Raw genomic sequence first — 23,982 nt, 5'->3', positions numbered from 1 at the left:
AATGGGCTTCACTCATTGTACCCATGTGGGGAATCGAAAACAATAGTCGTTGGATTGCAAAAGTGGTGAAGAAGTAAAAAGGCAAATTCAGGAAATACTAAATGGCTAATCTGGCACTTTGGGGGGTAAAGCTAAAAAGGATCATATAGCACATCTATCACTGTTTGCAGCTATATATATATATTGTATATCATTTGAACTATAAATTATTATCTTAGAGACTTGTGCAAGTCTATTTCCGACCGTAAAGTTTCCATATGCAAAATGAAAACATTACAAGAAAAGGACGGTTGGTGTTCGACAGAAGAGGTTTGTCATTTTTCACATGTACGAGTAAATACAAAGTCGAGCCGAAGCGGTAAGCTCAGCTGTCTGCAAGCTGAGACCTTGTCACTTTCGCAAATGTTAATATAACTGGATGTCAGTAACAGAGTACTGTACCTGGAACAATTCCTGGTCCCGAGGAACTCCTTAGGGATTCAAGATTCAGTTGATAATAAAGACATTCAACATTCAACGTTTGTCATTTTCCAAAGCGCTATAGGCGAACCAATAGTTGTCAGATATTCCAAAAGCCTAAATGAGATTATTATTACTATTATGCTAACATATGTATAGCGCCGATATCAAGCCCAGCTGCTCAAAGGCGCTTTGTTTTTCTCTCGATCACTGGATGTCAATCTCAATCTCTGGGGATCATAAATTTACAATTTACAATAGTCAGATATTCCACAAAGTTAAATGAGATGAGGCGTGCAGTACATGTCAGTGGGTAACAGTTGTTTGCAGGTAACCTATTCTGTTCTCTGGACTTTATAATGAAAACATGCCTTTGTGTGTTACAGGTATCTAATGTTGGTGATCGATGATTTGTTAAACGGAATCATCGGTGTCATATGTCGGCTAGTACAAAGAGGCTTCTTGGCGATTACCTTTCAAGATCAAAATCACCTTGGAAATGGCTTGTGTTTTTTCCAGGGGGCAACTGACGTGCCCTTGAATATATTTGAGACAAGTACCACCTTTCCGGAATGTAAGGTTGAACCTTTTCGCTTACACAAGTTGTCATACTTTTTTGATAGCTATTCAGAGCTTTATGCACATGACACAGTCGTACAACGAACTCTGTTTTTTTCCAGATATAATGTCTGGTTACGGGATGTATGTAGTAGTATTGTACTGAGTGCGTTGTCTTTAAATCCACGTACAACATGATATCAGTTATGTTCCGTTATCTCAGTGTAATGTCAGAGGAAAGCCAAAGGTGATACAGGTCTCATGTAGACCATTAATGACGTTGGCCCAGCATAATCATGGTGCTCTCAGAACTAGGTGAGGTGAAATTGGGTTTATTATCGTGCTTGAGAATATTTCGTTCATATGACATGCGTGTGTATGTGTATGTGCGGCTGCTTGTACTAGCCCAGACTGAAGCTGGTTTTATAGTGCTAGCCCACTGAGATACCATGCCGCAGTGAAGCATGAATACCCCACTCAGACACATTATACTGACCCCGAGCCGACCAGTCCTTGTTGTACCCATTAATGCCGAGCGCCAGGCAGGGACCAACAAGTACCATATTTTAACGTATTTTGGTATGACGCGGTCGGGGATCGAACCCGCGACGTTCCACTCTCCGGGCGGACGCTCTAACCACTACACCACGGAGGCGGTTCTCAGAACTAGGAACATAATCAGGGATCAGCACCCACGATCACAGGCTCCTGGCACATGTAGGGGAAGCAACTCTTCACAACTAATTGTGGTGCCTTAGAAGACTGGACTATCCGTTATCCCGGCACTGTGTGAAGACGGATGGTCAACCTGAAGATGAGACTTGGGATATAATAGGCTCCATCGCTATTTGTAGGACAACTGATGCATTATTTATGACGGTGACCCAATGAAGAGACTGAGTGACTGAGTGTGGATTTATACCGCGTTTAGCAATATTCCAGCAATATCACGGCGAGGCACACCAGAAATGGGCTTAACACATTGCACCCATGTGGGGAATCGAACCTGCGTCTTCGGAGTGACGAGTGAAAGCTTTAACCACTAGGCTACCCCAGCGCCCCCTAATGAAGAGAGGGGGCGGTGGGGTAGCCTAATGGTTAAAGCTTTGGCTCGTCACGCCGAAGACCCGGGTTCGAATCCCCACATGGGCACAATGTGTGAAGCCCATTTCTGGTGTCCCCCGCCGTGATGTTGCTGGAATATTGCTAAAAGCGGCGTAAAACCAAACTCAGTCAGTCAGTCAGCCTAATGAAGAGAATAACAACAACACATAAATAATTATATAACACCGTGTTTGACTAGCAGTCATAGATAATTATTTACAAAAATATTTTTTTATAAAAAATATCTTGATAATTTTGGGCAGAAATATTTCTTAACCAAAATACATATTTTCGGAAGACACATAATGGTAAACCATTCATCAGTTCATAAGCACGTCTTTGAAAGTAGACAACATTCCTTGAATCGATTTACAGGTTTGTTTATTTGTTGTCTAACGCCGCTCTCAGTTACATCCCAGCTTCATCCCGTCGATGTGAGAAATGCTTATTAATGCAGACTTGTTCTCGTCACTATATGGCTGGAATAATGCCGATGTGACGTAAAGCCCAACTCAACTCAACTATCGAATCTGGACTAGACAATCCGGACAATGACTTTATGAGCTTCAATCTTTACAACTGGAATTTGCATCAACCAAGTCAGCGAGCCCATTCACCCGGTCCCGCCAGTAACCTCTGCTGACAAGGATATCTTGTAGTCGATCGCATTGCCGGCAGAAAGTAGCAACATTCTACATCTTCTGGTGCCACTGGTGTTCAAAGGTACACTATCGCCTTTTCTATTTACATAATTTAGGATTTTCTAATTTAACCCATATGTCTTTTGCATACTTTGCTGAGACACCATTTCCAGCGAATTTCTTCCTCTTTGCAAAATCACAGACTCCCGGCCTTCCATAGGGATTGTATTCATTCCTGGGTATGGCTTTATGATTTGCCCCAACAACCTTTGCAAGGATCCCTGTGATGTGGGCATCCTCCATGTTCACATAGGGCATATATTCTGCAGCTTCCAGAATCTGCATGGCCGTATTGGTTGGCAGAATATAGATATTGCCTTTCACATGAGGTGGATAAACACGGAAGGGGTAGGCTTGTTGACTCACCCCGTATTTCCCTGATGCGTGACGGATTTCATTGGTAAAATATGGTCCGATGATCCTACTGTTCCAGTCCGTTGACTGTAAACGTTCTACCAACCATGGGATGTGGACAAACGAATCCTCGTCGTTTTTCATAATGAATTTGGTTCCGGGACAATGATTTTTTACCCACTGAAATCCACACAGAACTTTATAGGTAAGATTGAAATAACTTTCTTTAAAATTTGCCTGGACAATGTCATGATTCTCTGAAGCTTCCTTCAGTAAGTCTTTATTTTCTGAAACATTTCCAGTTTCACCGAAAATAAACACAAGTCTGACAACAAGTGATAAGGATGTCCCAGACCATGTGTTATTGTGTGTGAAGCTGCCCCAAGTCTCGCGTATCGAGTTCCTAAAATCTCTGTGTGGGATCATTGACAGGACAAGGATAATTAAATCCGTCTGACCATCAGCACACACGTCACTAGCTATTGTAAACTTAAAATCCAATGGAGTAACTTTGTGTTCCCGACGTTTGAAAAATGCTGGGTTATCGTTAGGATGATTCCAAGTTTGAACTTTTAATTGTGGTTTCGGTTTGGGGGATATACTCTGCACATTGTCCGATTGTTTTCTGTCATGGTCGGTTGTAACACTACTACCTGACGGTGTCACAGTTTGAGTCCAGATTGTAGTTGGAGGTGTGTTGCTATGTTCAGTGTCGTTGTCTGGTATGGTTCTTGTTCCGTGGTTGTAGACTCCGACTTGTATAAAGATATCTGGGTATTTGAAGGCCACCAGAAGAGCACCAGCTGATACGCCTATGAGCGCCAGAAAACAAGCTTTTAAGATCTTCATAGCAAGGCGGGGAAACATAGCAGGCTGTTTTGGTGTTTCTGAAATGCGAACATAATAAATACTAATATTTTGTGCATTTCACGAGAGATACTCCACAAATTAAAACTATCATTCTATAATACATTGACATTATAGGTATTTAGAGACGGATTGTCACAAATTTAGCATAGAGAGAAATTGGCCTAAACATTAACGTAAGAGCACTCACTATTCATCGTACATCGCAGAGCAACCTGTGTATGAACTCTCGTCCACAGACGCTATCATATCGGTAAATAGTGATGATTGCTAACTGATTTACTTCAGTATGTGGTTTATAATTTAGATGATTTATTCTGAAACAACGAAATTTATGAAATGTGAAATGTAATGTTGTGCCGTAACAAAGCTGGACCAATGAAATTGAACTGCCATTCTTGGATATACAATGTTATATACACCTGGAATTACAGGCACTGGTCGGATGTCAGGGTGTAAAGCCGTTGCCATAAAGCATGAAAAGTAATGTACTCTCTGAGAAAAGATGTATAAATGCAAGATTTCCCAATAAACAGTTCAATGTATGAACTGTTTGAAATGAAATTGTAAGCTAAAGGTGAGATCAATGAAATGCATCAGGTGTGAAATCGAACGCCGTGCTCGGAAAACAGCACCAGTGTGAAGTGTAAACAAAACAAATTACATAAATTTATCGTGTATCATTTTCTCATACTGGGAGAGGGGCGGTGGGGTAGCCTAGTGGTTAAAGCGTCGCTCGTTACGCCGAAGACCCGGGTTCGATTGCCTACATGGATACAATTTCTGAAGTCCATTTCTAGTGTTCCCCCGCCGTGATATCGCTGGAATATTGCTAAAACCTAAGTCACCTGTGAAGGTCCGGGTTAGAATGAAGCTTCAATAAACCATGCTTGTCGTAAGAGGCGACTAACGGGATCGGGTAGTCAGGCTCGCTGACTAGGTCGACACATGTCATCGGTTCCCAATTGCGCAGATCGATGCTCATGCTGTTGATCACTGGATTGTCTGATCCAGACTCGATTATTTACAGACTGCCGCCATAAAGCTGGAATATTGCTGAGTGCGGCGTAAAACTAAACTCACTAAAACCTAAGTCACTCAATGCACCCATTTCTGACTATTACAATGAAAAGATGAGAATATAACAAATTGTCAAAATGTTTCTGATTTAATTTCTCACATTTATGCACAAAAGCAATTCCTGAGTCCCCTTCCTAATATACCGTGCATGACCGCGAACACTCCGTTTTCTGAAAGTCGCATTCCTACAGTGTCATGCGAAGTTCAACACTGGTATGTTCATTGATTATAGGAAAAAAAGTCCTCGGCAAAAAGTCCTCGGTAAATAAGTACCGGAAGAAATGTCCTATTATTGTGAAAACAGATTAAATGGATGTTGACATCAAAGTTATTGTAGAGAAAACATAAAGTGATTGTGTATAAAAGACAAGGATTTAATACTGAGTTAACCAAGAACAATGATATTTTAACTGGGCAGATCTAATCTAGGATTTAGCTTGAGTTCTGTTTGTCAAAATGTGATTTTAGCTGCTTGAATCAAAGAATAAGTGTTCAGAAACAAGATTGTTTTAACAACCTGGCTTGTGGAGTACTGTTTGAGTTCTGTTTGTCAAATAAAATGTGACTCTAGCAGGTGATCCAAGATCCATTTTCATAGATTTCAGTAAAGCATTTGACATGGTTTGGCACAACGGCCTCCTACAAAAACTCCAAAAACATGCCATACACGGTCGAATCCTAAATTTCATTCACTCTTTCTTAAACGAAAGACAAATAACAATCAAATCCCACAACACCATATCGGATCCCTATCCTATAGAAAATGGAACCCCAAGGGGAGCATATTATCCCCAACTTTATTCAATTTTATGATTAATGATATATTTCCAGAAAAGGGCCTGAAATCTCAACTGCCAAATTTGCCAATGACATTTCATTTTGGACCGCTTCCACCTCAGTAAAACAGGCATCCATTAAAATTCAAAAAATGTTAAACTATATTCAAAATGGGCCCAAAATTGGGGGTTCCACATAAATGTTAAAAAAAACGTGGGCATATTATTCAAAACTCAACGAATGCAAAATTATACACCCAAACTACACTTAAATAACCAAGAAATTCAGTTAAAAAAAGAAGTCAAATTCCTAGGAGTAACTTTTGACTACCATATGACATGGACATCCCACATTCATAACTTGGTCAACTCATGTCAAAAAGATTTAAACTTAATGCGAGCCATCAGCGGCACAAACTGGGGTGCCGACGAACACAGTAAAACACACACTCATCAACATATATAAAACGCTCATACTGTCGAAAATGGATTATGCTGCTCCGGTCCTCCATAACCTCACCCCCAATAACCTTTAAAAATTAAATTCAGTTCAATTCAAGGCCCTCAAACTTGCCACGGGCACGAGGAGTGGTACCTCCCTCAATACACTTCTCCTCATCACAGGCACTTCTTCAATCACCCTTAGAATCAACCAAACCACACTCACTTACTGGGCTGGGGCCCAACACAACCCTATCTTCAAACTAATCACAAACAAATACAACAACACTAAGAAATCTACACTCAAAATGTTTAAATGCAACCCATCCAAAGCTCCATGCCTCACCCACCTCAACAGTCTGCTACATGCACAACAGCTAAACACTATACAACACACACCTCCTATTACAAGCTACATCCACGACAAACCACCACTAAATACAGACACCACCCTAGCCTCCGCTCTACAAAACTCTACCATACAACACTGATAATCACACCAAATTAGACATAATAGACAACCACATCAACACATACTACCCTTCCCACACCCACATCTACACAGATGCATCCATAAACATATTCAACAAAACAGGCATAGGCATCCATGTGCAGCAAACTCCCCCTTTAACAACAAACCTGCACTATACTAACCATACCACCATCAATACTGCAGAACTAACCGCAATCCTCACTGCACTGCACTTAATCCCCACTCTACAGCAAACAAACTTCGTCATACTCTCTGACTCGCTCAGTTCCATCAGACAATTACACAATCTGCACTCAAAATGACACCCGGATCTAATCCACAATATCACCATTCAAACCAATTCACGTAAACGCTTACATAAAAACATAACATTCCTATGGATACCCAGCCACACTAACATACCAGGAAATAACACTGCAGACACAGCTGCTAAGCTTGCCACCACACACAACTCACCTAGTATCAACTTCCACACATTCAAAACAGAAATCAAACAACTCATTAAATCAAACATAACCGAAACAAACTTCCAACACAACATAAACAGTGAGGCAGCTTGGCATGTATATAAAATTATTAGCACTCTTGTATGCAGATGATACTGTTTTGTTATCGGAAAGTGCTGAAGAATTACAATTAAGCTTAGATAATTTCTCAACATATTGTACATTGTGGAAACTTAAAGTTAACTTAGATAAAACCAAAATTGTAATCTTTTCAATGTAAAGAGCAAATATAGGTTTAAACTTTTTGATGAGGAAATTGAAGTTGTCCGAGAATATCTATACTTGGGAATTCTATTTAACGGCAATGGTAAGTTTGCTAAAGCAATTAAGAGACTTGCAGAACAAGCAACACGAGCGATGTTTTCTGTTTTCATAACTATTAGGGAACTTGAAATCACAATTGACTGTCAGCTGAAACATTTTGATCAATGCATTTTACCAATTTTATTATATGGGTCAGAAGTTTGGGGGTATGAAAATGCAGCTATTTTAGAAAGAACGCATCTGAAATTTTGTAAGTATATACTTAAGGTAAGACAATCTACTCCAAATTTTATGGTTCATGGGGAACTCGGTAGATATCCTATTGAAGTAATGATTAAAACAAGAATAATAGGTTACTGGTGTAAAGTCATTACATCAATACATAAGTTTCCTCATATAATGTATAATGTAATGGCTAATGTGTCAACTTGTTTGGGTATTCAATTTGATCTTTTAAATGTAGTGAAAAGTATAATTAAAAAGTTGGGTTATCTTATATATGGCAGTCCCAAAGGTTTCCTTCCGCATCCTGGCTGGAAAACTATGTTAAATACACACTTATAGATCAGTTTAAGCAATCATGGAATGTTGGTCTTCAAAACTCATCAAAAGGTAAATACTACTCCTTATATAAGCATACTCCCAACTTAGAACCTTATTTAAACAGTCTCCCATTGAAACAACGTATCTGGTTAACAAAACTGCGAACATGCAATCACAGATTACCGATTGAAACCGGCAGATGGTATAATATAGACACAGAAAATAGAATATGTACAATTTGTAACCAGCCTGTTATATGTGACGAATTTCATATTATATTATCAGAGCTCTAGATGGTGTAAGAAAAAGTATACTCCCTAGCTATTTTTGTAATAACCCAATATTGATAAATTTGTTTCCCTTATGAAACTGTCACGTTTAACGAAAATTGTATTATCCCTGTTTTAGTTATACATTTATATTATATTCATATGCATATAAGCCAAAATGGAACTTTGTATTTATCAAAATATATGTATGTTCTCGATATCATTTTGTATGATTTATGAGAATAAAATCCTGAGCGATGCTGGGAGGCGAGCGCTGGTAGTGAGCTCGCTGTGTTGAGTGGCCTTGACCTTGTCAGTGAGGGCTTGTTGTCTACATTAGCGAGAGGGGAGAGCTAGCGTGCCGTGAGCAGAGTATGGATAATTGAGTTTGAACGGCGGGTCTGAAAGTGTGGGCTTATTGGTTATACTTGGGACATAGAATGGATAACTGGGGGTTGAACGCCTGGACTAAATGTAACAGTAGGTTGAAGGTGAGAGAGGTGTATGTAGTTTATATGAGAGGTTCTAGATCCTTTGTAATAAGTTTGAGTTTTGAAGGTAAGATGCTATGGCGTTGAAAATGATGTGTGTGTGTGTGTGTGTGTGTGTGTGTGTGTGTGTGTGTGTGTGTGTTTTTGTGTGGATTTAGGAGTAGTGGGATATTGTTGTGATATTTAGGGGGAATGCTGTTGTGTGGTTGCTTGATATTGCTTGTTGTAGTTTGCAGTGAATGAGTATGTGGTTTATGTCTTCTTGAATCTTACAATGTGTACATAACTTTATGTCATAAGACATCTGTATGTCTATTTTGTTTATAAAGTGTGTGGTTTAGGTTTGTGATGCCTGTGATGCCTGTGATGAGCCTGTTTATAGCCGTGTCAATGTTTTTAATTTTAGAGTATACAGGGATTTTCCATAATGGTGATTTTGTTATTGATGTGACCCAAGTTGATTTGTTTGTGTTGATGTTGTGGTGGAAGTTGGTATGTAGTATGTTTGATTTGATGAGTTGCTTAATTTCTGTCTTGGATGTGTGAAAGTGTATTTTGGTGATGTGTGGGTTGTTGCTAGTTTGCCTGCTGTATCAGCTGTGTCTTTTCCAGGTGCTGGGATTCCAGGTGAATGTTATATTTTTTGTTTGATCGTTTAATTTTTTTAAATTTTTTTTTATTTAAACAGTATTTTATTTCCATTAATGTTTACATTTTTCATAATACACAACATAACAAAATGGAAATAGGATTAGCAAACAGGCCATATGGCCAATGTCAATGCTTCTCCGCATATAATTCGTTAATATCTTGACTTAATTCTATGGAGCAGACATTAGGACATTAATGAATGAATGAATAAAAAAAAAAATAAAATAAAAAAAAAAAAAAAAAATTAGTCGGTTTGGATAACTATATTGTGGATAAAGTCTGGAGGAGATTTAGAGTGCTTGTTTTGTATTTGCCTAATGGAGTTGAGTGAGTCGGAGAGAATGAGGAAGTTAGTCTGGGGGAGAGTGGGGATTTAGTGCAGTGCAGTGAGAATAGATGTGAGTTCTGCAGTATTTATTGTGGTGTGGTTTGTATAGTGGAGGTTGGTTGTAATAGGAGGGTTTTGTTGGACATGTATGCCTATACCAGTGGTTTTGTTTTGGTTGATAGAAGCATCTGTGTATATATGGGTGTGGGTGGGGTAGCTGTTGTTGATGTAGTTGTTTGTGATGTTTGTTATAGTGGATTTGTTGGTGTCTTTTGGTAGCTGATGTAGGATGTTATCTAGGTTAGTGTCTGTGATGGGTGGGGGTTTGTCGTGAATGTAGCTGTAATGGGAGGTGTATGTCGTTTAGTTGTTGTGAGTGTAGCAGCTTGTAATGGGAGGTGTATGTTGTATGTCGTTTAGTTGTTGTGAGTGTAGCAGCTTGTAATGGGAGGTGTATGTTGTATGTCGTTTAGTTGTTGTGAGTGTAGCAGCTTGTAATGGGAGGTGTATGTTGTATGTCGTTTAGTTGTTGTGAGTGTAGCAGCTTGTAATGGGAGGTGTATGTTGTATGTCGTTTAGTTGTTGTGAGTGGAGCAGCTTGTAATGGGAGGTGTATGTTGTATGTCGTTTAGTTGTTGTTAGAAGAAGAATTGTTTATTCTCGAAAATCATACAGAATGATATAGAGAACATACAGTCGTTTAAATACAATATCATATGGGTAGGTATTTTGATTTAGAAGTGGCTAAGCACAGTTTTAGCAAAAAGTGAAAGTTTCAATAGGAGTGGGGTATAGTTTGATTTCATAAGTGAGATAAATTTGTCCATATGTGGATTATTACAGAAATAAGAGGGAAGAATCCTCTTACGTTCGACATTAAGCTGTGTACATGATAAAATAGCATGATACTCGTCAGAAATAATATTATTTTACAAATTGTACATGTTCTGTTTTCTAGATTAATATTAAACCATCGTCCCGTTTCAATGGGTAATCTATGATTAGAAGTTCTTAATTTTGTTAACCAGATACGAAATTTTGATGGTAGATCTAGAAGATAAGGTTCTAAAGTAAGTGAGGTTTTATATAGATGATAATATTTTCCTTTAGATGAATTTTGGGCATCAGCATACCATGATTGTTTGAACTGGTCAATTAATGAATTTTTGACATGATGTTTCAGCCAGTCGATGCTAGGGAACTTTTGAGATTGCCAAATATAGGAGAGCCCGACGTTTTGAAGAATATTTTGGACTGCTTTTAGTTGGTCGAAATCAGCATTCTGGAGAGATGATCTAAATTTCATAATGTTATAAAGAATGTGGGGAAATTTACTAGTTTCAGTTGTAACTTTACACCAGTAGCTGTTGATTTTTAATTTTATAAGAACATCAATAGGATATCTGCCTAATTCACCATACACCATAAAATTTGGTGTAGATTGTTTTACTTTAAGAATATATTTACAAAACTTTAAGTGCGTTCTTTTTCCAAGATGATTGAATTTTCATAGCCCCACACTTCCGAACTGTAAAGTAGGATTGGCAAGATGCATTGATCAAAAAGTTTTAGTTGACAATCAATTGGTATTTGTAGTTTTCGGATAATTTTAAAGATGGAAAACATGGCTCTTGATGCTTGTTCCGAAAGTCTCTTAATTGCCTTTGTGAATTTACCATTAGCATTAAACAATATTCCCAAATATAGATATTCTCGAACAACCTCAATTTCATCATTACAAATTAGAAACTTATGTTTATTCCTAACATAGCCTTTTGAAAATATCATGATCTTAGTTTTGTTAATGTTAACTAAGTTTCCATAAAACACAGTATTCTGAGAATCTATCAAAAGCTAACTGCAGTTGTGGTGAGTGTAGCAGCTTGTAATGGGAGGTGTATGTTGTATGTCGTTTAGTTGTTGTGAGTGTAGCAGCTTGTAATGGGAGGTGTGTGTTGTATATCGTTTAGTTGTTGTGAGTGTAGCTTGTAATGGGAGGTGTGTGTTGTATATCGTTTAGTTGTTGTGAGTGTAGTTTGTAATGGGAGGTGTGTGTTGTATATCGTTTAGTTGTTGTGAGTGTAGTTTGTAATGGGAGGTGTGTGTTGTATATCGTTTAGTTGTTGTGAGTGTAGCAGTTTGTAGAGGTAGGTGAGGCATGAAGCTCTTAAAGGGTTGAGTTTGAATTTTTTAAGTGTTGATTTCTTTACGTTGTTGTATTTGTGTGTGACGAGTTTAAATAGTGGGTTGTGTTGGGCCCCAGCCCAGTAAGTGAGTGTTGTTTGGTTGATTCTTTGTGTGATTGAAGTGGTGCCTGAGAGTAGAAGGAGTGTGTTTAGGGAGGTACCACTCCTCGTGTCTAGGGCTAGTTTTAGGGCTTTATATTGTATAGAGTTTAATTTTTGGAGGTTGCAGGGGGAGAGGGAGTGGAGGACTGGGGCGGCGTAGTCCAACTTAGGCAATGTAAGCGTTTTATATATGTTGATGAGTGTGTGTTTGTCGGCACCCCAGTTTGTGCCGCTGATGGCTCGCATTAAGTTGAGATCTTTTTGACATGAGTTGACCAAGTTATGAATGTGGGGTGTCATGTCATATGTTGGTCGAAAGTTACTCCTAAGAATTTGGCTTCCTTTTTTAATCCAATTTTTTTATTATTTAAGAGCATTTTGGGTGTGTAATTTTGCATTCGTTGAGTTTTGAAAAGTATGCCCACGTTTTTTTTGACATTTATGAGGAACCCCCATTGTTGGGCCCAATTTTGAATGTGGTTAAGCATTCTTTGACATTTAATAGAGACTTGTTTAATAGAGGTGGAAGAGGTCCAGAAGGGGATATCGTCCGCAAATTTAGCTTTGGAAATTTCCGGCCATTTTTCTGGGAATATATCATATATATATATAATATATATTCTGGGAATTAGATCATGAAGTTAAAAAGTGTTGGAGATAATATGCTGCCCTGGGGGGTCCCATTTTCTAGGGGATGGGGGGCCAAAAGGGTGTTGTGAGATTCGAGGATTATGAGTCTATTGTTTAGGAAGGAGTGAATGAAATTTAAAATTCTGCCGTGTATGGCATTTTTTTTAGCTTTTATAGGAGGCCGTTGTGCCAAACCATGTCAAATGCCTTATTAAAGTCAATGAAAATGGCCATGGTGTATTGTTTTTGTGCATGGGCTACTTTGATATCTTGTTCTAAATGTAAAATGTGGTCAAAGGTTTGCCGGTTTTGAGTAAAGCCACTCTGGTCCTCATTAGGTTTTTTGAGTAAATAAGATGTTTGAGCCTGTTGTTAATGATACTTTCTAGGGTTTTACATAAGTGGGAAGTGGGAGAAATAGGACGATAAGAGTCAGGCTCATTGCTGGATTTCACAGTCAACCCACCCTTTCACCAACTCTTATTTAAGCAATATACCTATTATTCTATACCTACCTTAGTACAGCCACCCTCGGAAAAACCCTTACCGTGCCTTCAGTGCTCCTACCCTCACCCCCAGCCCCGCCATTAAACCACTTTTTCTTTCTTTTACTAGGCCCCGTATTCCTAACAGTACAGCTTAACTGCACTATAAACAATTTAAGCCCAAAATCTTCTTCACCAAGCAAACTCGCCTTCTTCACCCATCTGTGTGGCGAACCATCGAATGGTTCCAGAAGGAGCATACAGTCAGGACTGTCAATACTCAGGACATCATCGGCAATATGCCTGTGAATAATCCAAAGACTGTTTTCATCAAGATACAGAGACGTCTGCAGAGACTGTGCACTGACATTGTTTCAGGGAGGAAATCAATCCCAGAGTTTCTCCATGATGTGGCTACCAATTTTAGACTGCATAAAACTCAGTAAATGTCAGCAAAGTCTTGCAAATTGTCAAATGTCAATTTACAGTGCAATGTGAAAGTGCCTTGTGAATAAAGTATTAAAGAATTAAAAAGTCCTGCAAATGCATCAGTGCAGATGCAATTTTTTACCAATTTACATTGTTGTTTGTGAAAAAAATAAAAAAATAAAAACGTCCTGCAAATGTATTTTTGTCAATTTACATTGTGTGAATAAAGTATTAAAAACCCGAGTATCTAAGTTTTTTCTTAACATTTGTTATAAAAAAAAAAAAGTTGGACTATTTTCCGGAGGACTTTTTTCCTAGGCAAATTTAGTACTTTTTTATCGGTACTTTTTTTCCGAGGACTTTTTTTCCGAACACATTTTCATTGAGGTGAGGTTTATGAATGAAAATACACATGGTAAATCTATCAAGCACGTTTACACTTTCGTTTAAAATGTATCTGTCACACGGTTAATGCCACTATTGGTATATTTGTTTTGAGACGAGACGGGAGACCAGCCTAAAGCAATTGACACAAATTACGGCATAACACAAGGGAGATAACTCTTGCATGTTTAGTTCGGAAAATAAACGCTTAAAAACGAGGTAACACTTGTACAGAGCGTTCTTATTTCAATGTGAGAAAGGTGAAAGCATATTTTGAAATAACTATTAACTGATTATTAAATTCCGTTTTGATTCACTATAGAAAGTACTCTATTTCTTTCCGTGTACACTTCCCCTTTAACTTGGATAATCTACTTGGAGTAACCACGGGAGAAAGCAAAATATTATGTGTAACTGTATCAAAAGATGAAATCATAACCTGTGCTCAGATTTATAAATAAACAAAGCTGCTGATCTTGATTATGTCATTAATCAAGATGTTACAACGACAATTGATGTCTTTACATATATTTATAGCAAACCTTTTACAGTGGACTCTGTATAATCCGACATCTGAATAATCCGACATATTTGTTTGGTCCCGGCAACGTTCTTCTATATTATCATCATTTAAACATTGAATTATCCAACATCTGTACATTCCGAATTCCGACACCAATGACACTATTAATCTGTACAATCCGACATCCTGTTCGGGATGGCCTAAAAGTCGGGCCAAGAAAAGTCGGGCCGGGCCGGGCCACCGGGTAATACTAAAATGGATTGCAGAATATTAAAACGAAACCTGCACATTTGGGTCGATACACTTCCTGCCTTCACAAATGCATAGTTTGATTGAAAATGTATAGTTAATGGTGAAAAAAACCCACACAACAACAATGACTACATACCGAGATTCCCGTAGAAAAGACACCGTCTTGTTGTTATGCGTTTTCCTTGATATGTCTATGGGGGAAGGTTGCTTACTTCTCTCAGCTCGTGACATCCGGGGGTCCTGAGCAGGAAGTGACAGTGTTTTGACTGCTTTTCTTTCCTTAATTAAGATATTGGGGTTCCCTAATTAACCTTTATTGTCTCAGGCTGAATCAGCACAGGATGTTTATGTTAAAGAGACGTGGAATATCGGCGAGTGTCAATGGGCAAATACGACATGATTATGTATATTAAAAGAAATGTTTGAAATCACAAAATTTTGTAATATGTTATAAAGGATCAAACAAAGTATGCATTCACAAACACAATTTTTTTTATGTGTTTTCATTGTAAATAATACCAGCCCAAATCAGATAGCCAGCGCGTATGCATATGCTTATATTTACTAATACACACGAAACACAAAATATTATTATTATATCTACCTAAATACCACTTCATAAAGTAAAGTAAAATGAAGCCCCATTCTCTCTCCATTCCCAATGATTTAGGAAAATAAAGTCCTCGGAAAACAAAATCCGCAATCAAAAGTGTTTAGTCTCTGTTCAGCCCGACTTGGCCCGTGCTGTCAAAAACACCTTAAACCTCACCAATGTATCCTGATTGCTGTCTATATCTCTAGAATAGAGTCTCAAAGCGTTATATTTGAAGCAAACACCTTGCTTAAAGTGAAGCCCTATTTTCTATTCATTCTCAACAACCACACAGTATCACAGTCATGCTTTCGGTCCGTTTTGGCCCGGGCTCTCAAGCGCACCTTAAACCCCACATATATGTCCTGATTTGTGTTTAATTCCATAGATTAGCATTATATCTACCTAAATATTAGCGTGTGATGTTACAAAATGCCACATGTAAAGAAAACTGCTTCGTTAAAGTAAGCCCTTTTCTCTCTCCATTCACAACATAGCCTAAATCAAAAGTGTTTAGTCGCTGTTCGGCCCGGCTTGGCCCGTGCTGTCAAAAACATCTTAAACCTGACGCATTTATCCTGATTTGCCTTGCGCTTGGCCCGTGCTGTCAAAAACAACTTAAACCTGACGCATTTATCCTGATTTGCCTTTAAATCCATAGATTAGTATTATATCTACCTAAATATCAATGTGTGATGTTACAAAATGCCACATGTAAAGATAACTGGTTCGTTTAAGTGAAGCCCTTTTGTCTCTCCATTCACAATATAGTCTGAATCAAAAGTGTTTAGTCTCTGTTCAGCCCGACTTGGCCCGGGCTCTCAAAACCAACTGAAACCTCACACATGTATCCTGATTTGTGTTTTAACACATAGATTAGTATTATATCTACCTAAATATAACTTCACAGAGCCTCAAAGCGTAGTATTTGAAGCAAACACGTTGCTGAAAGTGAACCTCTCTTTTCTACATATTCTCAACAAAGACACTGTATCACAAGAGTTCGGTCCGGCTTGGCCCGGATTCTCAAAAACACCTTACACCCCCTCAAATGTATCCTTTGAAGCAAACACGTTGTGTTTGAATCCATAGATTAGTATTATATCTCCTAAATATCAATATTATCCAAAATGTTACAAAATGCCACATGTAAAGGGATATCTCATGTTCTGCATACAATGAGTAAAACAAGCACCTCAGCCATCATTGTTAATTAATCTCATCAGCATGTATATTTTGTTTTACCTCCACCACCATTGGCTTCCTATTGTCACTACATTATTGCCACCGTGCCTTGTTGTTATTGTTAATCCCCCTGATTCAGTCCTACATGTTGTTATTACTTAATCCCTGTTCATGTATATAAGTCTGTTCTGTGCTGTAGTACTTCACTCTTGCTTGACAACGGTATAAGAATCCATACCGAAACGACGCATCATATATAATAAAGAAGTTGTTATCCATAAACTTTCTTACTTTCTTTCTTGACATAACACCCCTAGGCTAAATGCCCCCATGAAAATGAGGAGATGTAATAGAATACCAACAAATCTTTTTTTCATTCCCACATGAATACAATATAATATAACATTAAATAACATATGTAACCATGCCGTCATATGATTCCGTGGTACTTACGTTTCCGTGGTATTTTCTAATGACATAATTTCTCACGAGCCACTCGCCAAATCGCGCCACCTATCGATTGTTTACGTTCATCAGTTGTTCGGCACAGCTCTGAGCAAAATATGTTCAGACTTTCATCAGTTTGCGTACATACAGTGATCTACTATTAAAACCTAATGCAACTTTATGTCTATTAATGCTGAAGAAATGTGACTATTGTGTTAATTCTACAAAATCGTTTACTGTATTACAATTTAACAACTTCGACATTACTGTAAACCTACATTGACGCTCCCGGATTGGTTGTTGACAATGTGTAAGATTGTGTAAGCACGTGCGCCCGTAATATGATCTGAAGGAAATACTAGTACCACGTAAACATATGACGTCACCAAGTTGTGCACAATGGCCGCCTGTCGTCTGATATGGACAACAATGAACTTCAGAATGACAAAAGTGTATTACTGACATTAAATGATACAAAGGTATGTCGTCTAACACTATATTTTGTTTATATGACTTGGCAATATGAGCGATCATATTCATAGTCGTAAATTTCTAGCACATACTAGTACTTCACAAATGTAAATCACCAAGCACATAATGCAGTTGTGCAGTTGATACTTGTACTACAGTTCATACCAGTCTAATATTGTGTCCAATACCAGTCAAAAGCGAATGCTGGGAACACCGTCACCAATAGCCGGCCGCTGGATTCCAAACTTTAAAGAAGGTAGCAGGAAATCAGCAATTTATTTAAATAATAATAGCGCTGACCATCTTAATAGACCATCTTAATAAACACCATGTTCATTGACATACCACAATGAGTACCTGCCCAACAAAATCAAACATAAGAGGAAGTGACCAATTTGGGCCAGTTCTCTGAAACAACATTTAGCAGACTTCATTCCATTGTTAAAATAACAACATCGTCACTGAGGAGCCTGTAACAACTATCAGCAGTGGGAGGAATTGATTAGAAAACATCATGTTATCACCTGTCAACTCAAAATATACACCGAGGATGTTTTATCCTATGGGTTGAAATTTGCAAGGGCTTTTTGTCCTGGGGGCATTTAGCCTAGGGTTTTTTGTCCGAGGGCTTTTTATCCCAGTGAGCTAATTGTCTGCCCACCGTTTAGCCAGACATGGCCCGTGCTGTCAAAAACACCTTAAACCTCACACATGAATCCTGATTTCTGTCTATATCTCTAGAATACAGTTATATCTAACTAAGTACGTCTTCATAGAGTCTCAAAGCGTTGTATTTGAAGCAACACGTTGCTTAAAGTGAAGCCCTATTTGCTATACATTCTCAACAACCATACAGTATCACAGTCATACAGGCTCTCAAAAACAACTTAAACCCCACACATATGTCCTGATTCGTGTTTAATTCCATAGATAAGCAGTATATCTACCTAAATATCACCGTGTGATGTTACAAAATGTCACATGTAAAGATAACTGGTTCGTTAAAGTGAAGCCCTTTTCTCTCTCCATTCACAACATAGCCTCAATCAAAAGTGTTTAGTCTCTGTTCAGCCCGACTTGGTCCGTGCTGTCAAATGCACCTTAAACCTCACACATGAATCCTGATTTCTGTCTATATCTCAGTGATCGCAGTTGTGTATTGAATATTGTCATTAGCAGACAGGCAGGCAGACACACAGGTGTCATTAAAACAAGACATTGAGTTTTGTCTGTGACAACGACATATCTAATCACAGTTAGAAATTCTGTCAACGCTAAATATTGACATTGCTTTTAAGTATCGAACTGAGAAAGTGACACGGTAAGAAGAACGTGTGTTGAAATAGACAAATGAAATGATATAAACAGTTTATATACTGTCATAACATATAAAACATTAGGAAAATAGCTCACACCAAAGCCTTCACCGAGTATTCACCGGACAGCCCGCTTCCAAGTTGCGCGATCCTATTTCACTGCGCACGTGCTATGAGCGCGGTTTTTTGCGCAGTTATTATCATAGCGTTATTTTTCAACTTTATAAGTTGAATTTGCATTTTTGACGATTTGTTTCGGTAAATCCATACCGAAAGGTATCAGAATCTGCAAAGTTGTGTTTTACGTTGCATGTGACCTTCAAGTATTTATACGTTTTAAATCCCGTTTCGTTTAACGATTCCACTTTTAGACGTAACCACGGTCAGCCAGTTCACAGGCTTCTCGTCTTCCTGGATTTTAGCCGATTTACTCGTAATAAAGTTGTTATGGTACGCGTTTGTGGCTTCCGATTGATCATTATTGTCATGAGTGTATGCTGCATTGATTAATTGTAGGCATGTTTTTCGTTAATGGGTTTATTAGCCAATAATAGATTTGGTCCGCCTTGGCCCGGCCCGGCCCGACTTCTAGGCCATCCCATCCTGTCCACATATTGGACAAAATAGCCAATCAACTTGTCAATGGCCAGTTGACAACTAACATCCTGTTACTGGTAATCTCAGCACTTGCTCTTTGGGAGGTAATTAGCAGTGTGAGAACGCCTGTACATTTGTTCAAGCTGAGTGAGGACGGGGTGTCCCCAGTTTGCCAGCAGGTATTGTTTAAAGGTTCCAGGTCACTGGACCGTGATAAACTCTTAAAACAACAGGTGATCACACCGTGAGGACCTAGGTATGTATTGGCAAGCATAGGATGAATGGGCTGAGAAAAGGGATTAATTAATTTGGTGAGATCAATTACCAATGAGTTAGTGGTGTCAACTTGAATTGGCACTGTCTGTCTACAATGTAGGACTTTTCATGGAAGTGTAAGTATGATTGTGGTAGTAGTCCGTGCATGTATGTAAATACCGAATTTGTTATTTTCCTTTATTTACCACGAAAATAGCTATTAAGCATTAATTTCATGAAATAAGCCAGTTACAATGTATGGTACTGTTTGAAACGTATTCAAGCAAGGAGACATTGAATTATCCGACGCTCTGTGTAATCCGACATTTTCTCCCGGTCCCAGTGAGTGTCGGATTATACAGAGTCCACTGTCCATGGTGTTCTTGATTCTGGTAAATTAGCAGAAAAACAATTATTCGGTTATCAACCTAGAAGAAGGTCCACAAACCACAAACCTAGATGGTCCACAAACCACAAACCTTGATGGTCCACAAATCTAGATGAACCACAAACCACAAACCTAGATGGTCTACAAACCACAAACCTAGATGGTCCACAAACCTAGATGGTCTATAAACCACAAACCTAGATGGTCCACAAACCACAAATCTAGATGGTCCACAAACCACAAACCTAGATGGTCCACAAACCACAAACCTAGATGGTCCACAAACCTAGATGGTCTATAAACCACCTAGATGGTCTAATGGTCCACCTAGATGGTAGATGGTCCATGGACCTAGATGGTCTATAAACCACAAACCTAGATGGTCCCCACAAACCTAGATGGTCTATAAACCACAAACCTAGATGGTCCACAAACCTAGATGGTCTATAAACCACAAACCTAGATGGTCCACAAACCTAGATGGTCTATAAACCACAAACCTAGATGGTCCACAAACCTAGATGGTCTATAAACCACAAACCTAGATGGTCCACAAACCTAGATGGTCTATAAACCACAAACCTAGATGGTCCACAAACCACAAACCTAGATGGTCCACAAACCACAAACCTAGATGGTCCACAAACCTAGATGGTCTATAAACCACAAACCTAGATGATGATGGTCTATAAACCACAAACCTAGATGGTCCACAAACCTAGATGGTCTACAAACCACAAACCTAGATGGTCCACAAACCTAGATGGTCCACAAACCACAAACCTAGATGGTCCACAAACCTAGATGGTCCACAAACCTAGATGGTCCACAAACCACAAACCTAGATGGTCCACAAACCTAGATGGTCCACAAACCACAAACCTAGATGGTCCACAAACCTAGATGGTCCACAAAAACCTACAAACCTAGATGGTCTACAAACCTAGATGGTCCACAAACCACAAAACCTAGATGGTCCACAAAACCACAAACCTAGATGGTCTACAAACCTAGATGGTCCATAAACCACAAACCTAGATGGTCCACAAACCACAAACCTAGATGGTCCACAAACCACAAACCTAGATGGTCCACAAACCTAAACCTAGATGGTCCACAAACCACAAACCTAGATGGTCCACAAACCACAGAAAAGTTCACACCAACAAACTGGTGATTAAAGTATTCGTCTCTTTCATTGTGCGTCGCGGTTTTTGAAAGTTAAGTAAGTTGAGGAAGACGATCGTCAACGACTCGCCTGGTTCTCACAAAAGTCAAGTAACGGTCTAGTCGTTCGGCAAAGTCAGTCGGTCGTTGTTGTGCAGTGTCTTTGCAATCATTTAGAAAATTGGTAACCCGTAAAATATATTCTCTTGTAATATAATCATGTCTCGGAGCTATGATAATGAGACCAGGGTGTCATTAAACAAAATGAAGTAATATTTGAAAACGTTGTCAAAGTTCAGTTTTGTTTTGCTCATTGCATCAATGGACAATAAGCCTAAATATAACTCGCTGTCTTCTAACGAAGGAGACGTTTGTAGTTTCGGGTGTTCGCATGAAGGCCAGTCGCTTTACTTAATTTTATCATTTCATGTTATTTATATAATTGAGTGTTGGTGTGAAAAGCTGACAAGTCAAAACATTGATTACACAACAGTCTCGTTTCCTGTTGACTGGGTTCCGTCCTATTGCCCAACTTAGCACAATAACCAGTCCAGAATTTTGAGACCAATTCATTTAACCGGATACATAAATATTAATCAGTATTATTTGATACATCTAAGCACTTGTATATTGCAACACTGCGCTCCTTATAATCTTTGCAAACATGTCGTGCAGCGTGCTCTGTCGTACAGCGAGCTCTGACAAACAGAAACCTGGGAATCGTGGATATCTGAAAACGAGGATCTGCCGCTCGAAAAGTTAGGCGGTCTGGTACGGACTTGATATTATATCAATCATATTGTGCGTTACAGAACTACCCTGAATAAGCGCAAAAAACATGTAAAAGGTGTAACCAGTGAGCCAGATGCATTGTGAATCATTTTACGACCTCATCAAACTGGGGCAGTCTGTGATGTCTTAGTTAAGGTCATGCTGTCTACACCTCGCCATAAAATATAGAAATGTTTTCATGTTTACAAGTAGACTTTGAGAAGGAAGCGAAGATCGCTGTATTTCCAGGTGCAAACTACACCACCTCAAACATCATCACTTCGTGAGACGTTGTGCAATTTGATGCTTTTGCAAGTGTTTTGTAACCATGGTATCCATTTTTCAGTAAATTGAATATTACGACATGATATACATATCAAATCGTAATAGAATCTGCTTCGCTTGTTTCATTTGCCGTGTTTTTGCATTGTCTCGGGTTGAAGAAGTATGGTTACAAACACTGCCAGATAGGCCACCGTTGCGAACAACAGCGTGCAAGGTTTGAGGGTGGCCTGTACAACCCTAATATATATAAAATCAAGACAATATGTAAAAACTAACGCAATATGTAAAAGCTTAACGCAAAACGTAAAAAATAACGCAATATGTAAAAAATCACGCAAAATGTAAAAAATGTCTTTAACGCAATACGTAAACACCTAACGCAAAATGTAAACCCAATTTTTAACGCAATTTGTAAAAGATTAACGGAATATGTAAAATCAAGCTTTTTTGTTGTTTTTATGTCTTGGTGACTGAAACCTTGTTAGTAACTTCACTTTATTGTCTTTCAAAATACTAGTAGCTAAGATATTGCAATATTTCTGTCAAAATTAACCTCATTTCTAATTTAACTGAAATCTGATCTATATGGTCATTAAACATCAAGGTAAAGCCGATAATTGTATGATATAGAGATACTTTATATCATAATCTATATTCGACAGTATCAAAAGAAATCATTGCATTCTTCATAGATATTTTTTATATAAATGGTTAGATGGGTTGTATTATTCATCATGTCCCATTCAAGGTTTTACCTTTTGGCCTTTTGTTATCCCACAACTCGCATTTAGCGTTAAGTTGGGGATAAAAAAATACCTTCCATCCGTCAGTCTGTCCGTTCAAAGAACTGGTTTGGGCGATATCTCAAGAAGTGGTTATTAATAATCAATTTCTAATGATATTTGGCACTGTAACAAAGGTTCAACTTGAAACTCTGCATACATCAGTTTTTTGTATTGTTTTTCTTTTTCTTTTCATTGTTTTTATTGAGAGACCAGTTTGTTCAGGCTTGTCTTATTTAGTGGGGAATTAATAGCAAATTATATTCCTTTTGGGGAATTAATGTATCAGTTGCTTTTTGCACTACAACTTAAGCGTACGCTTACTAAATTTAGATGTAACGCTCACAACTTCAAAGTCCAAGCGGCACGATAAATTCTGTATGCTACTTCGCACAGAAAATATTGACTTGTTGTTTAAGGTAGCCCTTGTGTTGTACCACATACTTAGGTTGAGAGAGAAAATGTAAATTGTAAATGGGTGTTTATGGATTTATTGATGTTCCTATAACTCGCATATTTACAGGTTGCGCATAAATGCACTACTGAAGTTTTTTCCCACCCGCAGTTGAAGCTATGGCGGGTCAAGATGCATGCATTTAGGAACCATTCCAGTATCCCCTACAAAAGTCAATCGTTGTTTCATATACATAGTCAAATCATAACTACTGGCGCTCTCTCCTAGATCAGTTGCTAGGTCCGAAGTGCAATGGCCAGAGCATCCATCTCGATGACAAGTACCAATTGCAATTAATTCGAACCCCCCATACACAATGAGTTAGAATTGGAAACATTGTTTTAAACATATTTTATTCATGAGAAAAGGATTGGTACAAGTTATACAACTTAGTAC

At 38.4% G+C, this 23,982-nt stretch overlaps 1 protein-coding gene across 2 annotated transcripts in view; it reads right to left on the bottom strand.

The window, feature by feature from the left end:
• Positions 1–2,293: 2,293 nt before the first annotated feature.
• Positions 2,294–23,982, bottom strand: part of LOC124264523 (beta-1,3-galactosyltransferase 5-like) — a 48,778-nt gene continuing 27,089 nt past the window's right edge. For both annotated transcript variants that reach the window (XM_046699261.1, XM_046699262.1), the window contains exon 2: positions 2,294–4,063. In XM_046699261.1, coding sequence (XP_046555217.1) covers positions 2,862–4,063 — 1,202 coding nt within the window. In that variant the 3' untranslated portion in view covers positions 2,294–2,861. The remainder of the gene's footprint in view (positions 4,064–23,982) is intronic.

Source organism: Haliotis rubra, unplaced genomic scaffold (genome assembly GCF_003918875.1).
Source record: "Haliotis rubra isolate DU_JTF1 unplaced genomic scaffold, ASM391887v1 Scf93, whole genome shotgun sequence".
Classification (NCBI taxonomy): Eukaryota; Metazoa; Mollusca; class Gastropoda; order Lepetellida; family Haliotidae; genus Haliotis; species Haliotis rubra.
Note: the sequence above shows the minus strand (reverse complement) of the source record. Positions and strands in the feature narration are given on the sequence as shown.